At 34.4% G+C, this 20534-nt stretch overlaps 1 protein-coding gene and 1 non-coding gene across 4 annotated transcripts; one reads left to right on the top strand and one right to left on the bottom strand.

Annotated features, from left to right (window-relative positions):
* Positions 1–314: 314 nt before the first annotated feature.
* TRNAS-CGA (transfer RNA serine (anticodon CGA)) lies at positions 315–396 on the bottom strand. Its single transcript has one exon. It is a non-coding gene; the product is annotated as a tRNA-Ser (tRNA).
* A 124-nt stretch (positions 397–520) lies between these two features.
* LOC149411801 (uncharacterized) lies at positions 521–19924 on the top strand. 3 transcript variants are annotated; one of them, XR_016304676.1, is made up of 4 exons: positions 521–909; positions 13337–13486; positions 15437–15821; positions 19142–19503. XR_016304676.1 is itself a non-coding variant. In XM_089646375.1 (3 exons), exons 1-3 carry the CDS (start codon positions 809–811, stop codon positions 19824–19826), a joined length of 936 nt encoding a protein of 311 aa, XP_089502501.1. In that variant the 5' UTR covers positions 521–808; the 3' UTR covers positions 19827–19924. The 3 variants fall into 3 exon arrangements, 2 of the variants coding, with proteins under 2 accessions (XP_089502501.1, XP_089502502.1); XM_089646375.1 differs by lacking the exon at positions 15437–15821 and having other exon boundaries at positions 19142–19924; XM_089646376.1 differs by lacking the exon at positions 19142–19503 and having other exon boundaries at positions 523–909; positions 15437–16884.
* The last annotated feature ends 610 nt before the right edge of the window (positions 19925–20534 follow it).

Raw genomic sequence — 20534 nt, 5'->3', positions numbered from 1 at the left:
TTAACCGTAGAAACTTGTGATAGGTAACTACTATATTCTACTTACCATTGACTAAATAAGACATCAATGACTAATACCAAAAAGTTTTTTATTTAGTCAATGACTAATACTAATGATTTTTAAATATATTGAGTACCTGACGACAATATGTTAACAAAAAATGGCGTTTTTTTATATTTTATTATTTGAATAATCTATATGCAAAGAATGGTGAAAACTTTCAGCATTACAAATCCTATAATATAATATCTCGTGGTTTTTCACGGGTCTACGTTAGTGTTATTAAAATGTTACTTAAAAAAGGCAAAAAGATTCGCAGCCGGTAGGATTCGAACCTACGCTCCCAGAGGGAATCTGATTTCGAGTCAGACGCCTTAACCACTCGGCCACGACTGCTGGCGGGAAAGATCACATCAGATACGTACTTATATACAGAAAGTAATGCCATCTACCGAACAACAAGGTTAGCGTTGTATCAATTTAGTTCATATTTCTACCGCAGTGAAAAATGCGCGAAACGGCTGCATTTATGTTCTAAACGTCAAAACTAAAAGCAAACTGTCAAAAAATATATCAAAGCTTTTGTGATTTTTGTGAAAATCGGTTATCCATTTGGTTCGCGTTCATTACTCTATTTTTACCCGTCATTTTTGTATGTTTTACATCTATATACGTTGCATTTTGTTACCGTGAATATAGTTATTACTTCGGTGTATATATAACCGCCATAACGCAGACGGAGAGGTGTGGATATAACAGTCTCCGTAGGATTGCAGTCTGCTGCGTCGGTTCTACCTTTAAAATCAATATGCAACCACACGGAGGTGTCTGCATGATGTTCGGCTGCCCTAATCACAGAAAAATGAAGAACGGACCTTCCTTCTACAGATTTCCGAAGAACAAGGAAATGTAAGCATACGTTTTATAATTTCTATATAGTTTCATCGCATCATATTGGTTTACCATTTATTGTCGCAATAGACTGCATAACTGCATCGTTGGAAATGCGTTTGAGTATGATCAATACACCTAGACTTAACTAGATTCGTTATTTTGGACTTTTATGCAATTATATCATCTTACAGTAGGTTAAGATTTAGTAATAAACTGCTAAAATTACAAAGGCTTATTGATTTTACCTTTTTTGATTGATTTATGCAATACAGATACTATTTATTTGAAAACAATCAATACTCCTACTTAGTTAGTTACTTTTGTTAGTTCTTTTGGACATCTTTGAAATACATGCCTTCTATCATTCTCCAGAGCTTAAGAATAATCAATTAACTGCTTTCGCTAAGCTCAGGATTAATGTTGAGTTGATGTTGCATCTGGCCGCCCTTGAGAAAGATCCTAATAAATTATTTGCATGAATTACCATACAAGAGTGGACTATGGCATCCCCGAGTGAAGTATATTGTGGGACTGAGGAAGGAGATGGGGAAGAGGTAGGTTGTGTACCTGGCTATTCAGATCTGGCCAATAAATATGGCTAATGCCTTTTCAAGCAACGTTTCGATTCTGAACGATGGTTTTCACTGCGGACGATACTTAGAATGGGTCATTTCACTGAATTTGAATAATTCAAATGAAATTTTAAAGTTAAAATTCAAGTTCTGTTATTATTTCATCAAGGGCTGATTAACAGAACTTGTATAGGACTTCATAGAACTTGATTATTAACTTCAGAATTTGAGGAGTTGTTCAAATTCTGTGAAATAACCAGAGATGTGCTTTATTTCAAATAAATCCATTTCAAATGGAAATACAAAATGCAAAATGGGTATTTTCCATTTTTCATTTTAAATGCTTTTCTAAAAACCATTTTGCTTTTTAAATGCTTTTCTCAGTGCATTTTCCATTTTAAATGCTTTTTTGCAATATTCTTCCTACTATCTCCACTAATCTTTTTTTCATAAGCCCCAAATATCAGTCGGTCCTCAACCTCGCTATGAGAGATAATTTACATTTGTCAAGTTGCTCCCTGGTAGAAGCCCTGGCAATTGAGTGATACCATTACAAAAAATACTGAACATGGCCATGACGCTGTAATATTAAATGTTAGATAGCAGTTTCTATGTTTTTACGCTGGCAACATTAGTCCCGCGCAAATTTTTTGTGGTTTCATAATCTGTAGTCGTGGTGTTTTTGGATTTACCATCATGTAATATGTTTGTTCTACATTGATGTCCATTATTAAATGACAAAATTGTTTAAAAATTCAATAATTATTTTAATTGTTTGACCTGAGAAACCATTTTGCATTTTCAATGCATTTTGAAAATAGTTATTTTGCATTTTGCATTTGAAATGCTTTTCTAAAAACCATTTTGCATTTTCAAATGGAAAAATTTTGACCCATTTCCATTTTGCATTTCAAATGGTTTTGGGTACCCATTTTGCACATCTCTGGAAATAACCCATCCTAAAGCTACGCACAAACGTACATTCGTGCTTGACGGTTTGGCTCGATCGATCATGTTGACTTGGAACCATGCTCGTGATTGCGTCAACACGCTCAAGCAGCTCCACACAAGATGCCATAGATATACCACCAAGATGCTCAATCAAATCGTAAATTTCTGTTGAAGATCCGTTCGCTCGATATCAAATAAAAAAATGTAGAAAGGCTTGTTACTAATGTAGGACTTCTGTAATTTACCAACAGATTGATTGTAAGGTCCCTGTAATTTACGGTGCTTTCCAATCCGTAAATCCGTGTTCAGTAGATATGGGAAGATGTTGATTATAACTCAAGTAGTTATACGATGATTTCTATTTTATTTATGAGAGCTATTTTTATAAAATACAATATGCGTATTACGCGGGAAACGGTGGCAAAGAGATAGTGTGACTAGTAGGGACGAACGCTAAGACCGGAATGCTTTTTGCTTCGTCATGATCGACGGTAATTGTGGTGATGGACAGACAGACAGTGGGAAATATTGATGTAGTCCCAGATACCTACCTACCAGCGTTTCCACGAGATATAAAGAACATAATAAAAAAATTAATATACAGAATTTAAAAACATTATTAATTTGTTAAAAATGTAAAATGTACAATTTGAAAAGTATTTTTTTTTTTATATTTGATTCATAATGTCATGATGATCTTGAAAATGAAGAATGCAGTTTAATTTAATAAATTGTGCACTATTCAAACCTTTGATTTAATTAGAATATTTAACTATTGAAGACAATATTAGCGATTTCTAAACGAAAATCTGAAACAGAAAAATCAGAAAAGGATAAGGTCACATCTAGGACTCGAACCCAGGACCCTTGTCTTGCCGGGACACCGCTCTACCACTGAGCTAATGGGACCCTATCCCCCTCGGTCACTTTTAACTTTATCATACTTCGAATAAGAACTACCAACATTGTCTTCATTTTTTCACCGCACATTTTTATTGGCAACTATCTTTATGTATGATCGCAAGATTCAACCCGAACTAAATGCAATCTAGACAGCGTCTTTTTAGATAAACCTATCTTATTTTTTTTATTTTTAATGTACGATATCTATTTAATTTTCTGCAAGTCTAGAATGAATATTTATTTTTCGGAATAACTTTATTGAGTAAAACCTCAAATTGTAATATTTAACTATTGAAGACAATATTAGCGATTTCTAAACGAAAATCTGAAACAGAAAAATCCCGTCCCGGAAAGACAAGGGTCCTGGGTTCGAGTCCTAGATGTGACCTTATCCTTTTCTGAATTTTCTGCACTAACCTCCCCACATACCGGAATAAACACTTTTATTATTATAATTATTAATAATGTTATCTTATGTCATTTAAAATTTTTTCATTTCCAATTCAAAATATTAACTATGTTCTTTTGATGAAACAACTTAACTTAATAACGCTATCAGATAGGCGGATCATCTCTGACCTTGTACTTTTAAATAAAATTATTAATAATTCCATTGACAACCCTGAAATTCTCGCCAAAATAAAATTTTACGTACCGACTAGAAATACGAGGCAAAGTGCTACATTTTTCTGTGACAATTTTAAAACCAACTATGAAGCTCATACACCTATAAATAGACCATCATTTTGGTAATAAATTTGGGAATATTGTAGACATGCTTTGTCTAATTACAGAAATGTCAGAACTAATTGCGAATAATGTTGATTCAATGTATTTCGAGATCATGCAAATGAAAAGCGTTATCACTAGTAATAATGAAAATTCAATTCCAAAAACGGCAAGTAATTCGGTGATTCGTGCACCAGTGATAAAGCTGCCCACTTTTGATAGTAACATTAAAAGTTGGTGCTCATTTCATTCATTATTTAAAAGTCTTATACATGACAGCAATGCATACACTAATGTAGAAAAATACCATTATCTTTTATCAGTTATTACAGGGCCGGCACTGGCACTTATACAATCATTGCCTCTTATCGAAGAGAATTATGACATTGCCTGGAATATTCTGGTAAATCAATACCAAAATTCTAGAATTCTTTTCACGCATTATGTTGATGAAATTCTTAATTTCAAAATATTACAAAACGAGTCTGCGTCAGGTATAGCGCGGTTACTCAGTACGTTTCAAGAGAATTGCGCCGCTATAAAGGCGATGAAGATAGAAAATATCTTTGATAAATTTGTTGGTCATATTATGATACGATCGATGGATCTGACAACTAAACGTCAATTTGAATCCAAATTGCCCGGTGAAGAGATTCCAGAATTGGATTCAATTTTCGAGTTTCTGAGAAATCAAACGCGTATTTTAGAAATGTTATCTCCACATACTACAAAAGAGAAAAAAGGTTCGTTTAAAACGTTGTTATCTGCCAATAAGAATGATAATAACCTTCATTGTCCATTATGTAAAGGTGCACATTTTCTTTACAAATGTCATTCTTTTACATCTTTAAGTCCCCATCAAAGGAGGGACAAAATTAAAACTTTAAACCGTTGTTTCAATTGTTTAAAACAGCACCATGTAAAAGATTGTGTATCAAAATTTACATGCCAGGTTTGTAATAAAAAACACCATTCAATGTTGCACATTGCTGCCGAACCATCGGGCGAAAATGAATTTAATAATTCAAGTGCAACCCTGGCCGCAACAGCGATTCCGAGCGTTTCTACCGTTTTGTTAGGAACTGTACAACTTGAGGTCCGAAATCAATATAATGATTATATACCTATCCGCGCCGTCGTAGATTGTGGGAGTCAAGTCTCTCTGATTACGGAAAGATGTGCCCAGCTCTTGGGTTTGTCAATTAAAAAACATCGTATTTCACTGAACGGTTTAGGAAATTCTAGTATAAATTCTTGTCATGGAAAAACAAAATGTTTTATAAAACCTCGAAATAAAAAAGGGCCTATTCTTCAATGTCAAACTGTCGTGATTACAGAAATCACTTCTAATCATCCGTCATATGATTTACCATCGAGTGGAACGTCACAATTTAAAAATTTAAAATTAGCTTTTTTTTTTTATTTTATTTTTTTTTTTTTTTATTGAATAAATAGTTAATACATAATATCAAAAAACAAGTCCTGCTAAGCCGATTGAATTGGCTTTTCAACAGGTGCTTAAAGTTAGTTTCAAATACATTTTTTAAAGTTATAATTTACATCTTATATCTACAGAATTAACAATTTTTTCATACAATATTTCATACATATTAAAATAAATATTTTTTTTCCGATAGCCAATTTTTCACCATATATTTAACCTTATTCATAGATTTACATTGCTTTATAGTGTCAGGTAATAAATTAAATATCTTCGGTATGTTGTATTCAAACGTTCTCTGTCCGTATTTATTATTAAATTTCGGAACTATTAACCCGTCGTGAATCTAGTACTGTATTTATGTTCTAATTTTTCTGTATGCTGCGGGGTAAATATATACTGAATTATGATTTTTTGCCATAGTATAGCCTTAACAGGTAAAATTTTGGCACTCTGAAACAGCAACGGTGTATTATGTCTCTGTTTAAAAATATTAGGGACGACTAGTAATTTTACAATTGCGTTTTGTACAACTTGGACTTGTTTCAGATTGGTTGTACTAGTATTTCCCCATATGGTTAATCCATATCTTATAATAGATTCTGCCATTGACATATAAATTATTTTAAGTGTTTCAATTGATAGGAAAAAATTTAATGTGTACATTCTGCCAGCAATTGATCTGAGTCTTTTACAGGTTTTTTTAATATGTTTGTCCCATTTGAAAAAGCAATCTACTGTAACACCAAGATAGACATATTCTGTAACTAATTTTAAGCTTTCACATTTACAATTAGTCGGGATATTTTTATGGATGCAATTAAAACTATGAGAAATAATATTAGGATTGAATTGAAATCTGGCATTAGGTGATCTTATATGCATAACTTTGGTTTTGTTAGCATTTATTAATAGTCCTGCATCATGTGACCATTTACAAAGTTGATTAAAGTCAATTTGCATGAGTTCAATTGCAATTTTTAGATCTTTATGTGATATGACCAATGCCGTATCATCTGCAAATACAAAATGTTTAACAAAAGAGAAAAGTTTTTTCATTATAGTTACATAAATTATATATAGTGTAGGTCCCAATATGGAACCTTGTGGAACTCCTGCAGATACATTCTTTGTTTTACTAAAAGTATTATTTATTTTGGTACATATTTTTCTATTTCTAAGATAATCTTTAAATAAATTTAACACATTTCCTCTTATTCCAATTTTTTCTAAGGTTTCTAGCAGTTTTTTAGAGTTAATTGTGTCAAAAGCTTTAGAGTTATCGATAAATAACACAATAACATGTAATTTATTATTTAATTGATTATTTATGTAATTGGAAAAATCTTGCAGTAATTTTTCAGTATTTTTTTTTCTTTGAAAGCCATATTGATTTGGATCTATGATAGCGAATTTTTCTATGTAATTATTTAATTTATTTGATAAAAATTTTTCGAGAATTTTTTCTAACGCAGGTAGTATACTAATAGGCCTATAATTTCCCAGTTCAATGTGTTTTCCACCTTTAAATATTGGTCTAGTAATGCTACATTTAAATTCTTGTGGAATTTTTGCTTGCTTTATTATCGTATTGATTAAATGAGTAATTATTGGCCCAAGAGTTTTTATATTTCTTTTTAAATCAAACATTCTTATATTGTCAATACCTGTGCTTTTAGAGTTTTTCATTTTTTTAACAATGTTTTCAATATCAGTTATAGTAGCTCTTGGTATAAATAAACTGTGAGGCAGTTCTTCCAGTACAATATTAGTAGCTTTGTGATTGCATTTATGTAACATGTTGCTGATGCTATCCGAGAAGTAATTCACAAAATCATTTGACACAGAATCCTCAGTTCTATCTTTTAACATATATCGTGTTATTGTTTCATCACAATCGTTTTTGGGTTTACGTCCTAAAATATTATTTATCACATCCCAAGTTTTTTTTGTATCATTAAAACAGTTTTTAAATTTATTATTATAGTAGTTAGTTTTATCTTTATTTATAATTTTATTGACAAGGTTTCGTGATTTTTTGTATTCTGTTTCATATGTTTTGTTTGTTGGTGTACTTTTCCATTTTTTATATTGTTTATCCCTTTTATTTATTTGACATAATAATTCACTGCTTACCCATTCATTTATTGCATAAGGTCGTGTTTTCGGGTTTTGCACTATCGTTTTAGAACTACTCTTGTAAAATTTATTAAATAAAGATTTTATTTTTTCATATAATGAAATACAATCCTTATCCTCTATAAGTTTACTCCAGTTATAATCTCTGATATGTCTATCAATATCCTTTTGTGAGATGATTCATCAATATCCTTTATTCTATCAATATCCTTTTGTGAGCTGATGAATCATATTACAAGTCGGGCAAAATAGACCTTTTGTTAGGAGCTGACGTATACTTGGATATATTTAATAGTGGCCATGAAATAATTCACGGCTCTCCATGTGCTGTAAACAGTGTATTCGGTTACATTATAATGGGGAAGATGGAAAACTCGTCATTTCAAACGCCTTCGTCTTTATTTGTTGAAACAAATTCGTTAAGCAATACTCTTAGAAAATTTTGGGAAATTGAAGAAACACCTTCAATTGTGACGAGTAATCCGGACGACGAATTAGCCGAAACAATGTACGCTTCGAATCACTATCGAGAATGTGATGGTAGATATGTTGTACCATTATTAACAAAATCAGAAATTATGCCTTCTCAAAATTCCTTAAAACTTGCGGAATCGCGATTGAACAAACTAGAAATTTGTTTTAAAAGGGATCCCATGTTAGCAATTATTTACGGAAATTTTATACAAGAAAATGAGGGTCTGGGACACATGACACGGGTACCTCGGAATTTAGATGCATTCTATTTACCTCATCATTGTGTTTTGAATCCTGACAGTAAAACTACAAAACTACGTGTGGTTTTTGATGGGTCGGCAAAAACCCAACCAAATAACTTATCTCTAAATGACTTATTATTGAACGGTCCAAAATTGCAAACTGAAATTCCACGTATGATTTTAAATTTTCGTTTTCATAAGTATGTATTTACAGCTGATATTTGTAAGATGTATAGGCAAATATTAATTATTCCATCTCAGCGTAAATTCCAAAATATTTTGTGGAGAGAATCTCAGAATGAACCGGTTATTGATTTCGAGTTACAAACTGTAACGTACGGGTTGTCTAGTTCACCATTCTTGGCCATTCGTACCCTTCGCCAGCTAGCACAAGATGAAGGATCAAAGTATCCTGACGCTGCCAAGGTTCTATGCGATGATTTTTATGTAGATGATTTGGTAACAGGGACAGAAACGATTAGCACAGCCCTCAGACTAAAACAAGATATCATTGGATTGTTAAATCTTGGGAAATTAGAACTTAGTAAATGGCAATCTAATACACCGTCACTTTTGGATCACGTTTCGCAAGAGCACCAGCAAGATGGTCATTCTTTTGATAACGCCGGAACTGATCAAATTGTTAAAATATTAGGCATTCAGTGGAGTCCAACGACTGATAATTTTACCTACAAGGTCGATCTACCTTCAAATAAGATATGCACAAAAAGAACAATTTTATCAACGGTAGCTCGTTTATTCGACCCACTTGGGATCATCACCCCAGTGACATTTTTCGCAAAATGTCTATTACAGGAACTATGGAAGTTAGGTGTTGATTGGGACGATCGTGATGTTCCACCACATATTCATAATACGTGGAGTAAATTTGTAAGTCAACTTTCATTACTTCGAACATTGAATATTCCTAGATATTACAACACGGTGATGACAAGTCGTCTTTTCCTCGTAGGGTTCTGTGACGCTTCACAATTGGGTTATTCTGCAGTGGTATATTTATTAGAGCGTAATAGCAATACCACTCACATCTTAATGGGAAAATCGAAGGTCGCTCCTTTGAAAACCCTGTCAATTCCACGACTAGAATTATGTGGGGCGGTTCTTCTCACGAAACTTGTAAAGTATATTATGTCATCTGTAAAGTTTGCCGAACAAATAGAAAACGTTTTTCTATTTACAGATTCGAGTATTGTACTAGCGTGGCTAAAAACGCCGCCATATTTATTGAAAACATTTGTCGCTAATAGGGTTGTACAAATACTGGAAAATACACCAAATGCTGTTTGGAAGCATGTTGTCTCGGAGGAAAATTGTGCCGATTCTGGTTCAAGAGGGCTTTTCCCGGCAGACATTATATCACACCCTTTGTGGTTTACGGGACCAAAATGGCTTCACCAACCAATAGCACTCTGGCCTTGTTCAGCTGTGTACAATCAATCTGACGGAGAAATACCAGAACTCAAAACATGCAACCTTAAAACGTTTGTATCATCTCAAATAGTACCTAATTCGATTATTAGTAAATATTCTTCATTTTATAAATTGCAACGCGTCGTCGCTTGGATAATGCGTTTCGTAAATAATTGTCAGAAACGTCCTGGTAGTGGAAATTCAAACTCGACTTATCTAAGTTCTCGCGAATTAAATGATTCGCTTATGAAAATCGTACGCATTGAACAGGAAACGTATTTTTCTGTTGATATACGTAATATGCGAAATGGCAGTCCATGTTCAGCGCAAATTCAAAACTTGAAACCGTTTCTTGATAGCCACGGTATTATCAGGGTGGGCGGTCGACTCAAGTATTCAAATTTGTCATATGAAAGTAAATTTCCGATCTTACTTCCGAAAATCTGTCATTTAGCTTATTTAATTATAGATTATTATCATAAACAATATCTTCATGTTGGGCCACGAAGCCTTCAATTCACTATTCAGCGTAAATTTTGGATAGTGGCTGCACGGAACAAAATTCGCTCACAACTGTCGAAATGCATTGTCTGCTATAAAATGAAATCTTCGGTGCTACCTCCCCTAATGGGTGATTTACCTCCCTCTCGAGTGCAACAAAGCCGTGCTTTTTCTCGAGTTGGTGTAGATTTCGGAGGACCTTTCACCTTGAAAGATCACAAACGTAGGGGAGCAAAAACGTCAAAGGGTTATTTATGTCTATTTGTATGTATGGCGACGAAAGCAGTTCATTTAGAGATCGTGTCTGATTTATCTTCTGAAGCATTTATTGCAGCCCTTAGCCGGTTTACAGATCGTCGAGGGTTATGTTCTGAAATCATAAGCGATAACGGAACCAATTTCGTCGGTGCAAATCGGTACCTACTCGGTATAAATAAATTCTTGGCATCACAGCGTGATGTTATATCTAATCATCTAATTCAGAGCGGCATTATTTGGTCTTTTAACCCTCCAGCAAGTCCTCATTTCGGAGGCTTATTTGAGGCAGGGATAAAATCTGTAAAATACCATTTAAAACGGGTGATAGGTGAGACCGTTCTAACTTATGAAGAATTTGCGACAGTTCTCACTAGAATTGAGGCCATCCTCAACTCCCGCCCTTTGTGTTCAATGAGCTCAGACCCCGAGGATGTGAATGGACTCACCCCGGGCCACTTTTTAATCGGTGGATTCCTACTAGGTTTGCCTGAATATGACTTTCTTGACACCACGTCTAATCGTTTAAGTAGGTGGCAACATCTCCAAAAGATGTCGCAACATTTCTGGAAACGTTGGCATTTAGAATATTTAAATACGCTTCAACAGCGATCAAAGTGGTGCAAAATTAATCCAAACATTAAATTAGGTCAATTAGTGTTAATAAAGGACGATCGTCTTCCACCGATGAAGTGGGTATTAGGACGAATTATCCACGTTCATCCCGGTAAGGATGGAATAGTTAGGGTAGCTACTGTTAAAACTCAATCTGGTTCGTTGGTTCGACCAGTGATAAAGCTTTGCCCGTTACCAGAAGAATAAAATTATTATTAGTGATAATTCTTAAGATATACATCTAAAATAGAATACGTTTTCATTTTCAATATTTTTTTTGTTGTGTTTATATTTTACTTTATTTACCATTGGGATCTATATATATTTTTGTTGTTGTTGTTTAGATGTCTATACTCTAATTCTCGTTTTGTTTCTTACTCAGATTCCAGACCAAAGGAGTTATTAGCAATTTTCAATATTTTTCAAAACCAAAATTTTTGTTATGGTCCAGGAACCATTCTTCGAAAAGTTATACTTAATTTAGTAAAAGTTATTTTTTTTTTTTTTTAATTGTTTTCTGCGAGGCATTACGGATACAACTTGAATGAACAATTTACCTATGTATATATATTTAAATTTACCTTTTATTAAATTTTGTATCATAATTATTAATTCGTTCAAATTAGGTGGGCGGAAATGTTGGCACCTAGCATCGTGCTACCTACCTTTATATCCTTTCTAAAATTATTGTGGCCTATCTACCCCTCCTCTCCTCTCCTATGCCGACGAAAGTTGATTAAAAATATTCGTCCTGTCAACATCGTTTGATTACGGAGCCCCCTTTATCGACCGTGTCGAAATCAAAGCCATCGTGAGCTCGCGCATGGTGAAATTTGTGAATTGTTGTGAACCAGCGCAAAGAAGAATTGAAAACCGTGGAAGAATAGAAAAGGGTAAGTCGGCATTCCGAACCTTTTCCAATCCTATTGTTCCGCGTTGCGACGGTGCTATATCCGTCCCCAACATTGGTCATTCGAGCCTGATAATTTATATTAATTGAAAAAAGTGTGGTTAATTTAATTATTTCAAGGTTAAATTGTTCATAAAAGTTGATCTATGTGTAAAATTCGCGTCAGCCGTGCTGTTCGCGAAAATTGCCTGTAGGTAGTAAAAAATACTTAACTGGTGACAAATTTGTTAATATTTAAAATAAATTGTTGTATTCACTCGGCATTTTTGTGCAGATTAATTTCTCAATACAATGGCTGAGAAAAAAGTACTTTTGTTGCAATCCCGACGTGAGCGAATAGTATCTCGTATTCGTATTACGCAAGAGCTCATAGCGAGCACTTATGATGATAGTAAGAAAAAAGATACGTTTCTTGCTAGATGTGAAAAGTTAAAAGATTGGTTACAAGAATTTGAATCAGTTCAAAACGAGATTGAGGAACATGCTTAAAGATTCGAAACGAAATCTTTTTAATCATTTTACTGAGATGTATGAATTCACAACTCCACAGTGAATACACTTTTGTTTTTATATGTATATGTTCCTTAATACATATTTAGCTTTCCGTAATCCACACTATTAATTTGAATTTACCTTAATTTAATCAAAAATCATAATTTATTCTAAACTATGTAACACAACTGTATTACTTGTTAACTACTTTTGTAAAAGCCCATTAGGGCGTAAATAAATAAATAAATTTATGGTTGATACATATTTTCAATGCTCATCGGGTGAAATATATAAATTTTTACATAAATGCACGATAAATGCTATTAGCTTAGTTGCTGATAAGCGGCGGTCACTAGCCAGAGTGGTACTAGTGGTAATAGTAATAATAATTTAAAATACAACAATTTTATACAGGTATATTACTAATGCTCTTTTAACAGAGTACATGCAATTGTAAATATTTACATAGTGAAGTAAATCTCAATGTGTGTACCGAGAAGGTATTCGAAGGTGTTCGAATGTGCTTAAAAACATAATATACGAGTGAGGCTACTTAACTTGAGAGTATCTACATGCTGCAAATATATTTCATATGTTTTTTTTTATTAATTAAGTTTGAAGTAATATAAATTTAAAAGATATTGCATACACTGTGATTTGAACCCGCAACCTGTGGATTCGTTATTGGGGATCTTAATCGCTCGACCACAGTCATTTGGTGTTTCATCCTCTCTGCCCACCCCTGTGGAGAAATGACGTGATGGTTATTTTATTTATTTACTTCCAGATGCCTAAAATGGGTGGAGAAATGCAAGCGGGATGATCTACGCGAAATGTTTGCAGAGAAGGGGCCAGAATATATCTCGAAGAACCACAGTCTCTGCTCTCACCATTTCACCACTAAGGATTTCAGAAATAACAACAAACCTACCCAAGGGTGTGTATATATCCAATATTGTATGTATGAGAATATCCTAAAATCACTCATCAAAACCTAAAAGCCATAATGAAAATTATTCCAAGTCCCTGTAAGAACTAGCATTGACGAAATGTTCAACAAACTTAACACCATGTCAATTAAACAACTCTATTCTAAAACAATTTTCCTTTACATTCATAAATACAAAATACAAGAAATAACACCTAACACGTATATTAGAAACACTAGATCTCAGGGTCAAAAACATATCCAAAAAGCAACTACAACATACAATATTTGGGCAAAAAAGCTTCCTATGCTATGGTACTAAACTCTACAAACAAAATCCCACTGTCATTCAAAATTCACAATAATATTATAATATTTAAATCTCAAATAAAAAGCTGGATACAAAACATAGGGAGATCAGAAATAGATAATATACCAACTCCAAATACAAACTGACACTGAAACCACTCAACTGAACAAAAACGCCATGTAATATACTTATTTATTTTAGAAAAACACCATATATCTATAATTATTTTATATTATCCATCCTACAAAATTTTTATAATATAAAAATGAAATCCTCAGCACGGGAGATCCCAGTGAGGATATCATTATCTCTATTTGTTACAAAAAGGAAGATAATAAAACACTTATTATTAAATTATTGTTAACCTAACCTAATGTAACTGCCCGGAATCTCTGGGACTTAACATTAGGTAACAATTTTAGGATTGCGGAAAGAGTAGAGGAAGGTTGGGATGTTCCTGATTCTTCAGATCAGGTCAATAAAGTATGCTGTTTGATTTTTGGGGTAAAATAAAAGTCAGTAATGTTGAATCCTTGTATAACAAATTTGGAAGCTGTTTCTATCTGGAATTTCTAAGTCAAATCAATTATTACGTTTTGCTTGCAACGTTATTTCGATCATGAGCTACGAATAACAGAGTAAAATAAGACACACTGCCATGTTGTATCCGTGAATAATGGTTGGATTACAAAAATATTATTTGAACTAGCTAAAGGCCATGACTCATTTTATCAAGAGCAAGAGTCATAGTACCAGCTCAATATTTTCATACGGCTCAAAGACTCGATTCAATGACGGCTCAATTCAATGACGGCTCAATTCAATGACGGCTCAATTCAATGACGGCTCAATTCAATGACGGCTCAATTCAATGACGGCTCAATTCAATAAAAGCTCAATTCAATGACAGTTTAAATTGAATGGGAGATAATGACCCGATACGACTCTCCCGATACGGCTCCCCCAATACGGCTCCCAGCTTCCCAGCGTAGGCATTTGAATGATTGTACGACTCCTGTTACCGGTACGCCTAAATAATGTGTTAATAGGTGTAGATACTTATGTCCAAGTCCAGACATGATGCTGTTCACGTCTCTAAGTAATAACAATTAATACTTGGATAATTTTAATGGGGCTATTTTCTTAAAATATCTCATAAAAAAAAGAGTTAACGTTCAATTGAGACGTCGTACCGGGAGTCGTACGAATATGACTCTTCAAAAAGAACTAACTCATTTGTGCGGCTCGTTCATGAACAACTCATCGCTAATTTGAACTCTTATGGGAAACCGTTTTGTGTACTATTTTCTACATCGTAGAATACACTAGATAAGTTTTTTCTTCTGATGTCAAATAATTTTTATGTATTTTATTTGGATTGTGAAGATTCAAAACAAATGTAAAATCTTGATAAATTATTGGTATGTATTTTTTTTATGTAGTTAAAATAGAAGTTTACATTATCAACTTAAAATTTTAGATATATGTAATAGTCCAACTACCGGGAGCTATGGTGCACCCAATATTAGGAATTTTTGTGAGGCTGAAGTGACTGCATTTCAATTCTCATCTTTTACTCGGCCAATACTTAAGTAATGTATTTTAATCCTGGAGCTTTGTTTTGATTGTAAGCAAGTTTTCTTTTGCAGAATTTACCCCGGAGCGATTCCAACTGAACTTTCCGCCCCTAAGGAGGAACCCGTCAAAACCAGAAAGCGAAAGTCCAAGGGCAAGGAAACTAAACCAACACCAAGCTTGGAAGACATTACCTCGAAAATAATTCACGTTCACAGGCTCGTCAGCAAATACAAGAAGAAGAGCAGGAAGTTGCAAAAACAATACACCAAGCTAAAGGCTGATTACACCGCATTGACATGACCAAGCATACAATCGGTTTTAAAAATCAGAACCAAATTCCGTTCATGTCGAGATTCGAAAATGCAGCCGTTATTGAAATATAATTCTCAAACAAATTATCTTCTCTCGGTCGAAGGAAATAATTCAAGATTTGAAATTCGGAATCTCTTCTTTTCGGTGAGAATAAACAATATTGGTCATTGTTTGTTAGATGGAGACCCAGTGGACATTTTAAATAATAATTGTTGTGAATTTGATGATAACGATAGGTGGAAATTTGACTTAACTTTTGATTATTTAATCGAATTCATGGAGGCAAAAACCAATTGAAAGGAGTGTTATTATTGTGTATTACAACTACTACCAACTAAACATTTTGCCATAGGTCGCCCCAAGACCTTTTGACCTATCCAGCAGGACTCTCTCGACCCATCGCCTTGCACGGCAGTGGGTGGATGGATTCATACGTACGTCACTCCTGGACACATTGACCCCCAGATTTCTACCCACCCCTCATACCTTTTTCCTTCTCCGAAATTTCTCTCCTTCCTTTCCTTAAATAGACCCTTCACACAGCATCCTCAAAGATGGCATTGGCCCTGAGAGAAATTATGTTCATCAGGGCCTCCTGTGTGGGGTTGGGGTGGGGGTGGGATCATGGAGGCAAAAATTAATTGAAAGGGGTGTTACTAAGAAACAGTATATTCCTACAAATGGATTCTTTTTGCCTTTTGAAAAAGAAGAACATGTGAATATTTCAATTATTGATGCGTATGTTACATTGATATCAATATCTGGAAATATTTCGAAATGACCAAGTCATGGAGGCAAAAACCACTTTGAAAGAAGTGTAGAATCCAGAAAATATTGCTATTATATAAAAGTACACATTGTTCTGATTGAAAGAACTGCAATGGAAATAGGGCCTGAAAATAAGTACATATCACGTTATCAACAATTGAACGCAATAAGGTTGGGTTATTTAAAATCTTTGTTGATGTTTTCATCAAATGTGACGAGAGCTAGAAACAACCCAACCTAAAGCATTAATATTATTTGTTCGCTATGTTTTCAGGTTGTCGAAGATTTTGTAAATTTTTATGAATAAAAAGGTTAATATTTTTTCTCTCTTTTCTTTACTAATACAGATAGCTTTAGCTATGTTTAAATACCAATCCTGAATTAGTCAGAAACTTCCCTATCCCTCTTCCCTCAACACATCCTTCAGCTGCACAACATTCCATAGTTCCTCTAACTGAGCAATAGGGACTCTCTGGTGATACAAATAAGTGTAGGAATCTATATAAGGTAGAGGAAGGTTGGAATGTACTTACCTTGCTTGCTATACAAATCTAGTTACTAAATATAGCCTTTTTCATTTCAAACTATCTTCCAATCTGCTACCATTCTGTTTCATGAACAATACAGGGTGTATCGGCAAGTACCCGACAAACTTTAACCAGCTATTCCTTAGCACATTTGGAGTAAAAAATGTTATGGGCACTTTGCTGTCAGGTAACATTTTTTTTCCATTAAAAACAAAAAATAAATAAAATTCCACACTCCGTCACTGTCATTTGCATTGTTTCTCGTGTTCAACAGCTGTTATTAGCAAGTGTGTCAAAAAGTGTCCTCGCTCTTTCGTACACACTAAATAATAGAGACAAATGGTGCTGTGCCATTTCGTTGTGATTGTAAAAGCGCGCCAACGTAGGTACGTACGTACATTATTCAACAAAACTCGAACAAAATATTGCCAGATGGGTTTTCAAACTTTGACAAAGGATAAAACATTGGTGACATGTGGTGAAAATATGAATAATAAATTTTTTATAAAAAAAAAATGTTACCTGACAGCAAAGTGCCCATAACATTTTTTACTCCAAATGTGCTAAGGAATAGCTGGTTAAAGTTTGTCGGGTACGTGCCGATACACCCTGTATAATGTTCACTACCAAACTTGGCCACTAACGGCTTGGAAAACTCCGACATGTAAACTTGAAACTCTCTGTCTCCTATATTCAACATGCTATAACTAGAGTAGGTAATCAAAAACCACGTTTGCACAATTTGTTGTGATTCTTTCAAGCACTGGTCCAGCAGCAGCAAGCATGTCGCAACAGTTGCTGGATTTACACTGAGCATTGAAATTTGTATTGAAGCACACGCCAATCCTTTCTTCGTTTTAAATAAATCTACTTGATTTCACTTTTGTTTTCTGTAATGAATGAATGCAAATTTTGGAAGCGTAAATTAACCTACTTCCATATATGATTGAGCTGCAACTCGGCAGATAGACTCGTTGTTGATGAGATTCTTCACTCCCGGTTAATACGCATTGCTCTGAAATCGGATGACATTACGGCAGTTAATATACAAAATAAATGTCAAATACCCGATCGTAAGGTTGATAGTGTGGTCAACTCCAGTTCCTGTATAGAAAGTTTCAATCCTCAATCAAAACAAAAACAAAAAATATAGATTTATTTTAAAATGATGCATTGTAGAATAAAATACTGTTTTTTCCGTGTTGATTTTCTTGAAGGCCAAATGTGCAAAATTCTTCCCTATAACATAGATACCTGTGGCAGTAGGACCTGTGTAAGAACATAACCCCTGAAGGTCATTACTTTTTTAGGTAAAGGTGTTTAGTCACTGAAAAGAATTCAGTAGCCACGTCTGTATTCCCAAAGTCATCTTAATTTCCCTTACTTCTGGTGGCATTGATCAAATGTCGAAATTCTTTATTGAGCAGATAATCAATTTCATTGGCCTGTCTGGGGCCTAAGAGTCGGAAGGTCTCGTGTATTATCCCTTTTCTTTCTTTCTTTAATTTATTTCTTTTTTGTTTCACTCATTTCTTTAATTTCTATTCATCTTTTTAAAGTTCTTAATTTTCTTCTTTTCATTTCCTTTAACTTGTTAAAATCATATCAAATTCTGCCAACTCGGAGCACGCTTCCAAGGAACCATTTATTGGATAACCAACACACCTGTCATAGGTCACCACATGTGGTTCTCTACGTTTGTTGACTTAGCAGGGGTACCCGCGTTCATGAAGTGAGGTTTGTCGTTGGTCTTGGCAGTGGATGCATTTGCCCACCTACTGCGTGAGAGACTGGTTGAGGGAGTCCTTTTGACCTCTCCAGCCGTATTCTCTCGACCCATCGCCTTGCACCATGGTGATAGGGATGGATTCATATGTCCATTACTTCTAGACACATTGACCCCAGATTCCTACCCACCCATCATACCTTTTTCCTTCTCAGAACTTCCTCTTCTTCCTTCCATAAACCTACTCCCACACACCTTCCCCAAAGATGACGTAGGCCTCCCACGTGAAGCTAAGGCTCAGCCTAGTGAGGTAGTTTATACCAAAAATATAAATATTGTGTTTATCTTGATTAAAAAGTAATAAAAACAATCTGTTCGATGTTGTTGTCATATCAACGCGAAGAATTGATATTTGACTTTTTGTATTTTTCTAATTTTTCCAGAGTTTGTCCCGGTGCCGTACCATCGGTCAAAATCCATGGGGAAGAAGATGATCCAGGGGTTATTAACGCTAACGCCAAGATGAAGATCAACCTGCAATGTCCAACTTACTTCTCCAGCCCTAGTCCTTCACCGAGTCCAGAATCCTCTCCGCAACAAAGTCCTGTGCTCTCAAAAAGAAAGACACTCAAAACAAAGAAGCCAGCGATCAAACCAAAGACAGAAATGATTGAAATAGAAATAGAGAGCATAGATCAACAAAAAAATAAAATAATGAAGATAAAAAAAGAAGTTGAAATAATGACTGAAGAATATCCGTCTACAAGCCCCGATCTTTCACAACCAGACATTAAACCAGGGAAACCTTTTAAACAAACAAAACCAACAAGATTTCATTCTAAAAGTCCAGATCTTTTACAGCCAGACCCGGTAGACATAATGAAACCATTTGAACAAACAAAACCCTCAAGTCCAGATATTTCACAACCTGAAGCAAATCCCGTGAAACCAGTGGACAAAGTGAAATCTTTTAAACGAAGAAAACCAACAAGCGTAGAAGACTACAAGGAATTGTTGAAGAAATCCAAACTGCTTGCTGGCAAGTATAGAATGAGGTGTAAAACTTATAAAAACAAAATACTAAAAATTAAAAAGAAAATAGAAGCGAAAAGGCAAGAGAAATTATAATTATTTATAACGGCAAATTAGCTCTTCTAAAGAATAGCAAAGTAAGGTAACGTCTTACTGCTTTTTTTGTAAGAATGCTTTGGGATTATTGTATAATCTGTGGCATAATTAAATATATTTCACTACATATTTAGTTTCTCTTTTATTATTTAGTTAATAATCATTTTCCAAAAGCAGTAGTCTACCCTAAACTATCTTTACGTAAATTTTGCACAAGTTTAGCAACTGCCCGAAGCCAGTGAGAATATGGCATCATAGATTGGGATATGTTATAAGGTTAAAGGGAGCAGGGAGGGGCAGGAGATGAGGGAGGGGAAGGTGAGGAAGCAACTGACTATTTAGATCTGATCACCATTAAGCTATTTCAAGCAACATTCTATTCTGAATAGTGGTAATTTGCCAGGGCAATACTAAATATCTATAAGCCCATTGTCCCACGGGTCGGTTAGCAATCGAGATAAACCAAATGCTGTAAGGACCCTGCGCAGCAAAAGTTTTTACAATGAACTGCGTTGCAGACCGTTTCCTTAATATAACGAATTTAATTTCTTGGGCAGGGTTCTTAAAGCACTCGCTTTATGCTGATTTCCAACCCCTGGGACGACAGGCTAACTTATTAAATCTTAAACAATATTTTAACAGGCGTAAGCATTTATAACTTGATAAATTAAACGCTTGGACACTTTTAACCCTTGAGACGTTGTTGAT

Source organism: Hesperophylax consimilis, chromosome 24, assembly GCF_061612785.1.
Source record: "Hesperophylax consimilis isolate HC1 chromosome 24, BYU_Hcon_1.0, whole genome shotgun sequence".
Lineage (NCBI taxonomy): Eukaryota > Metazoa > Arthropoda > Insecta > Trichoptera > Limnephilidae > Hesperophylax > Hesperophylax consimilis.
Note: the sequence above shows the minus strand (reverse complement) of the source record. Positions and strands in the feature narration are given on the sequence as shown.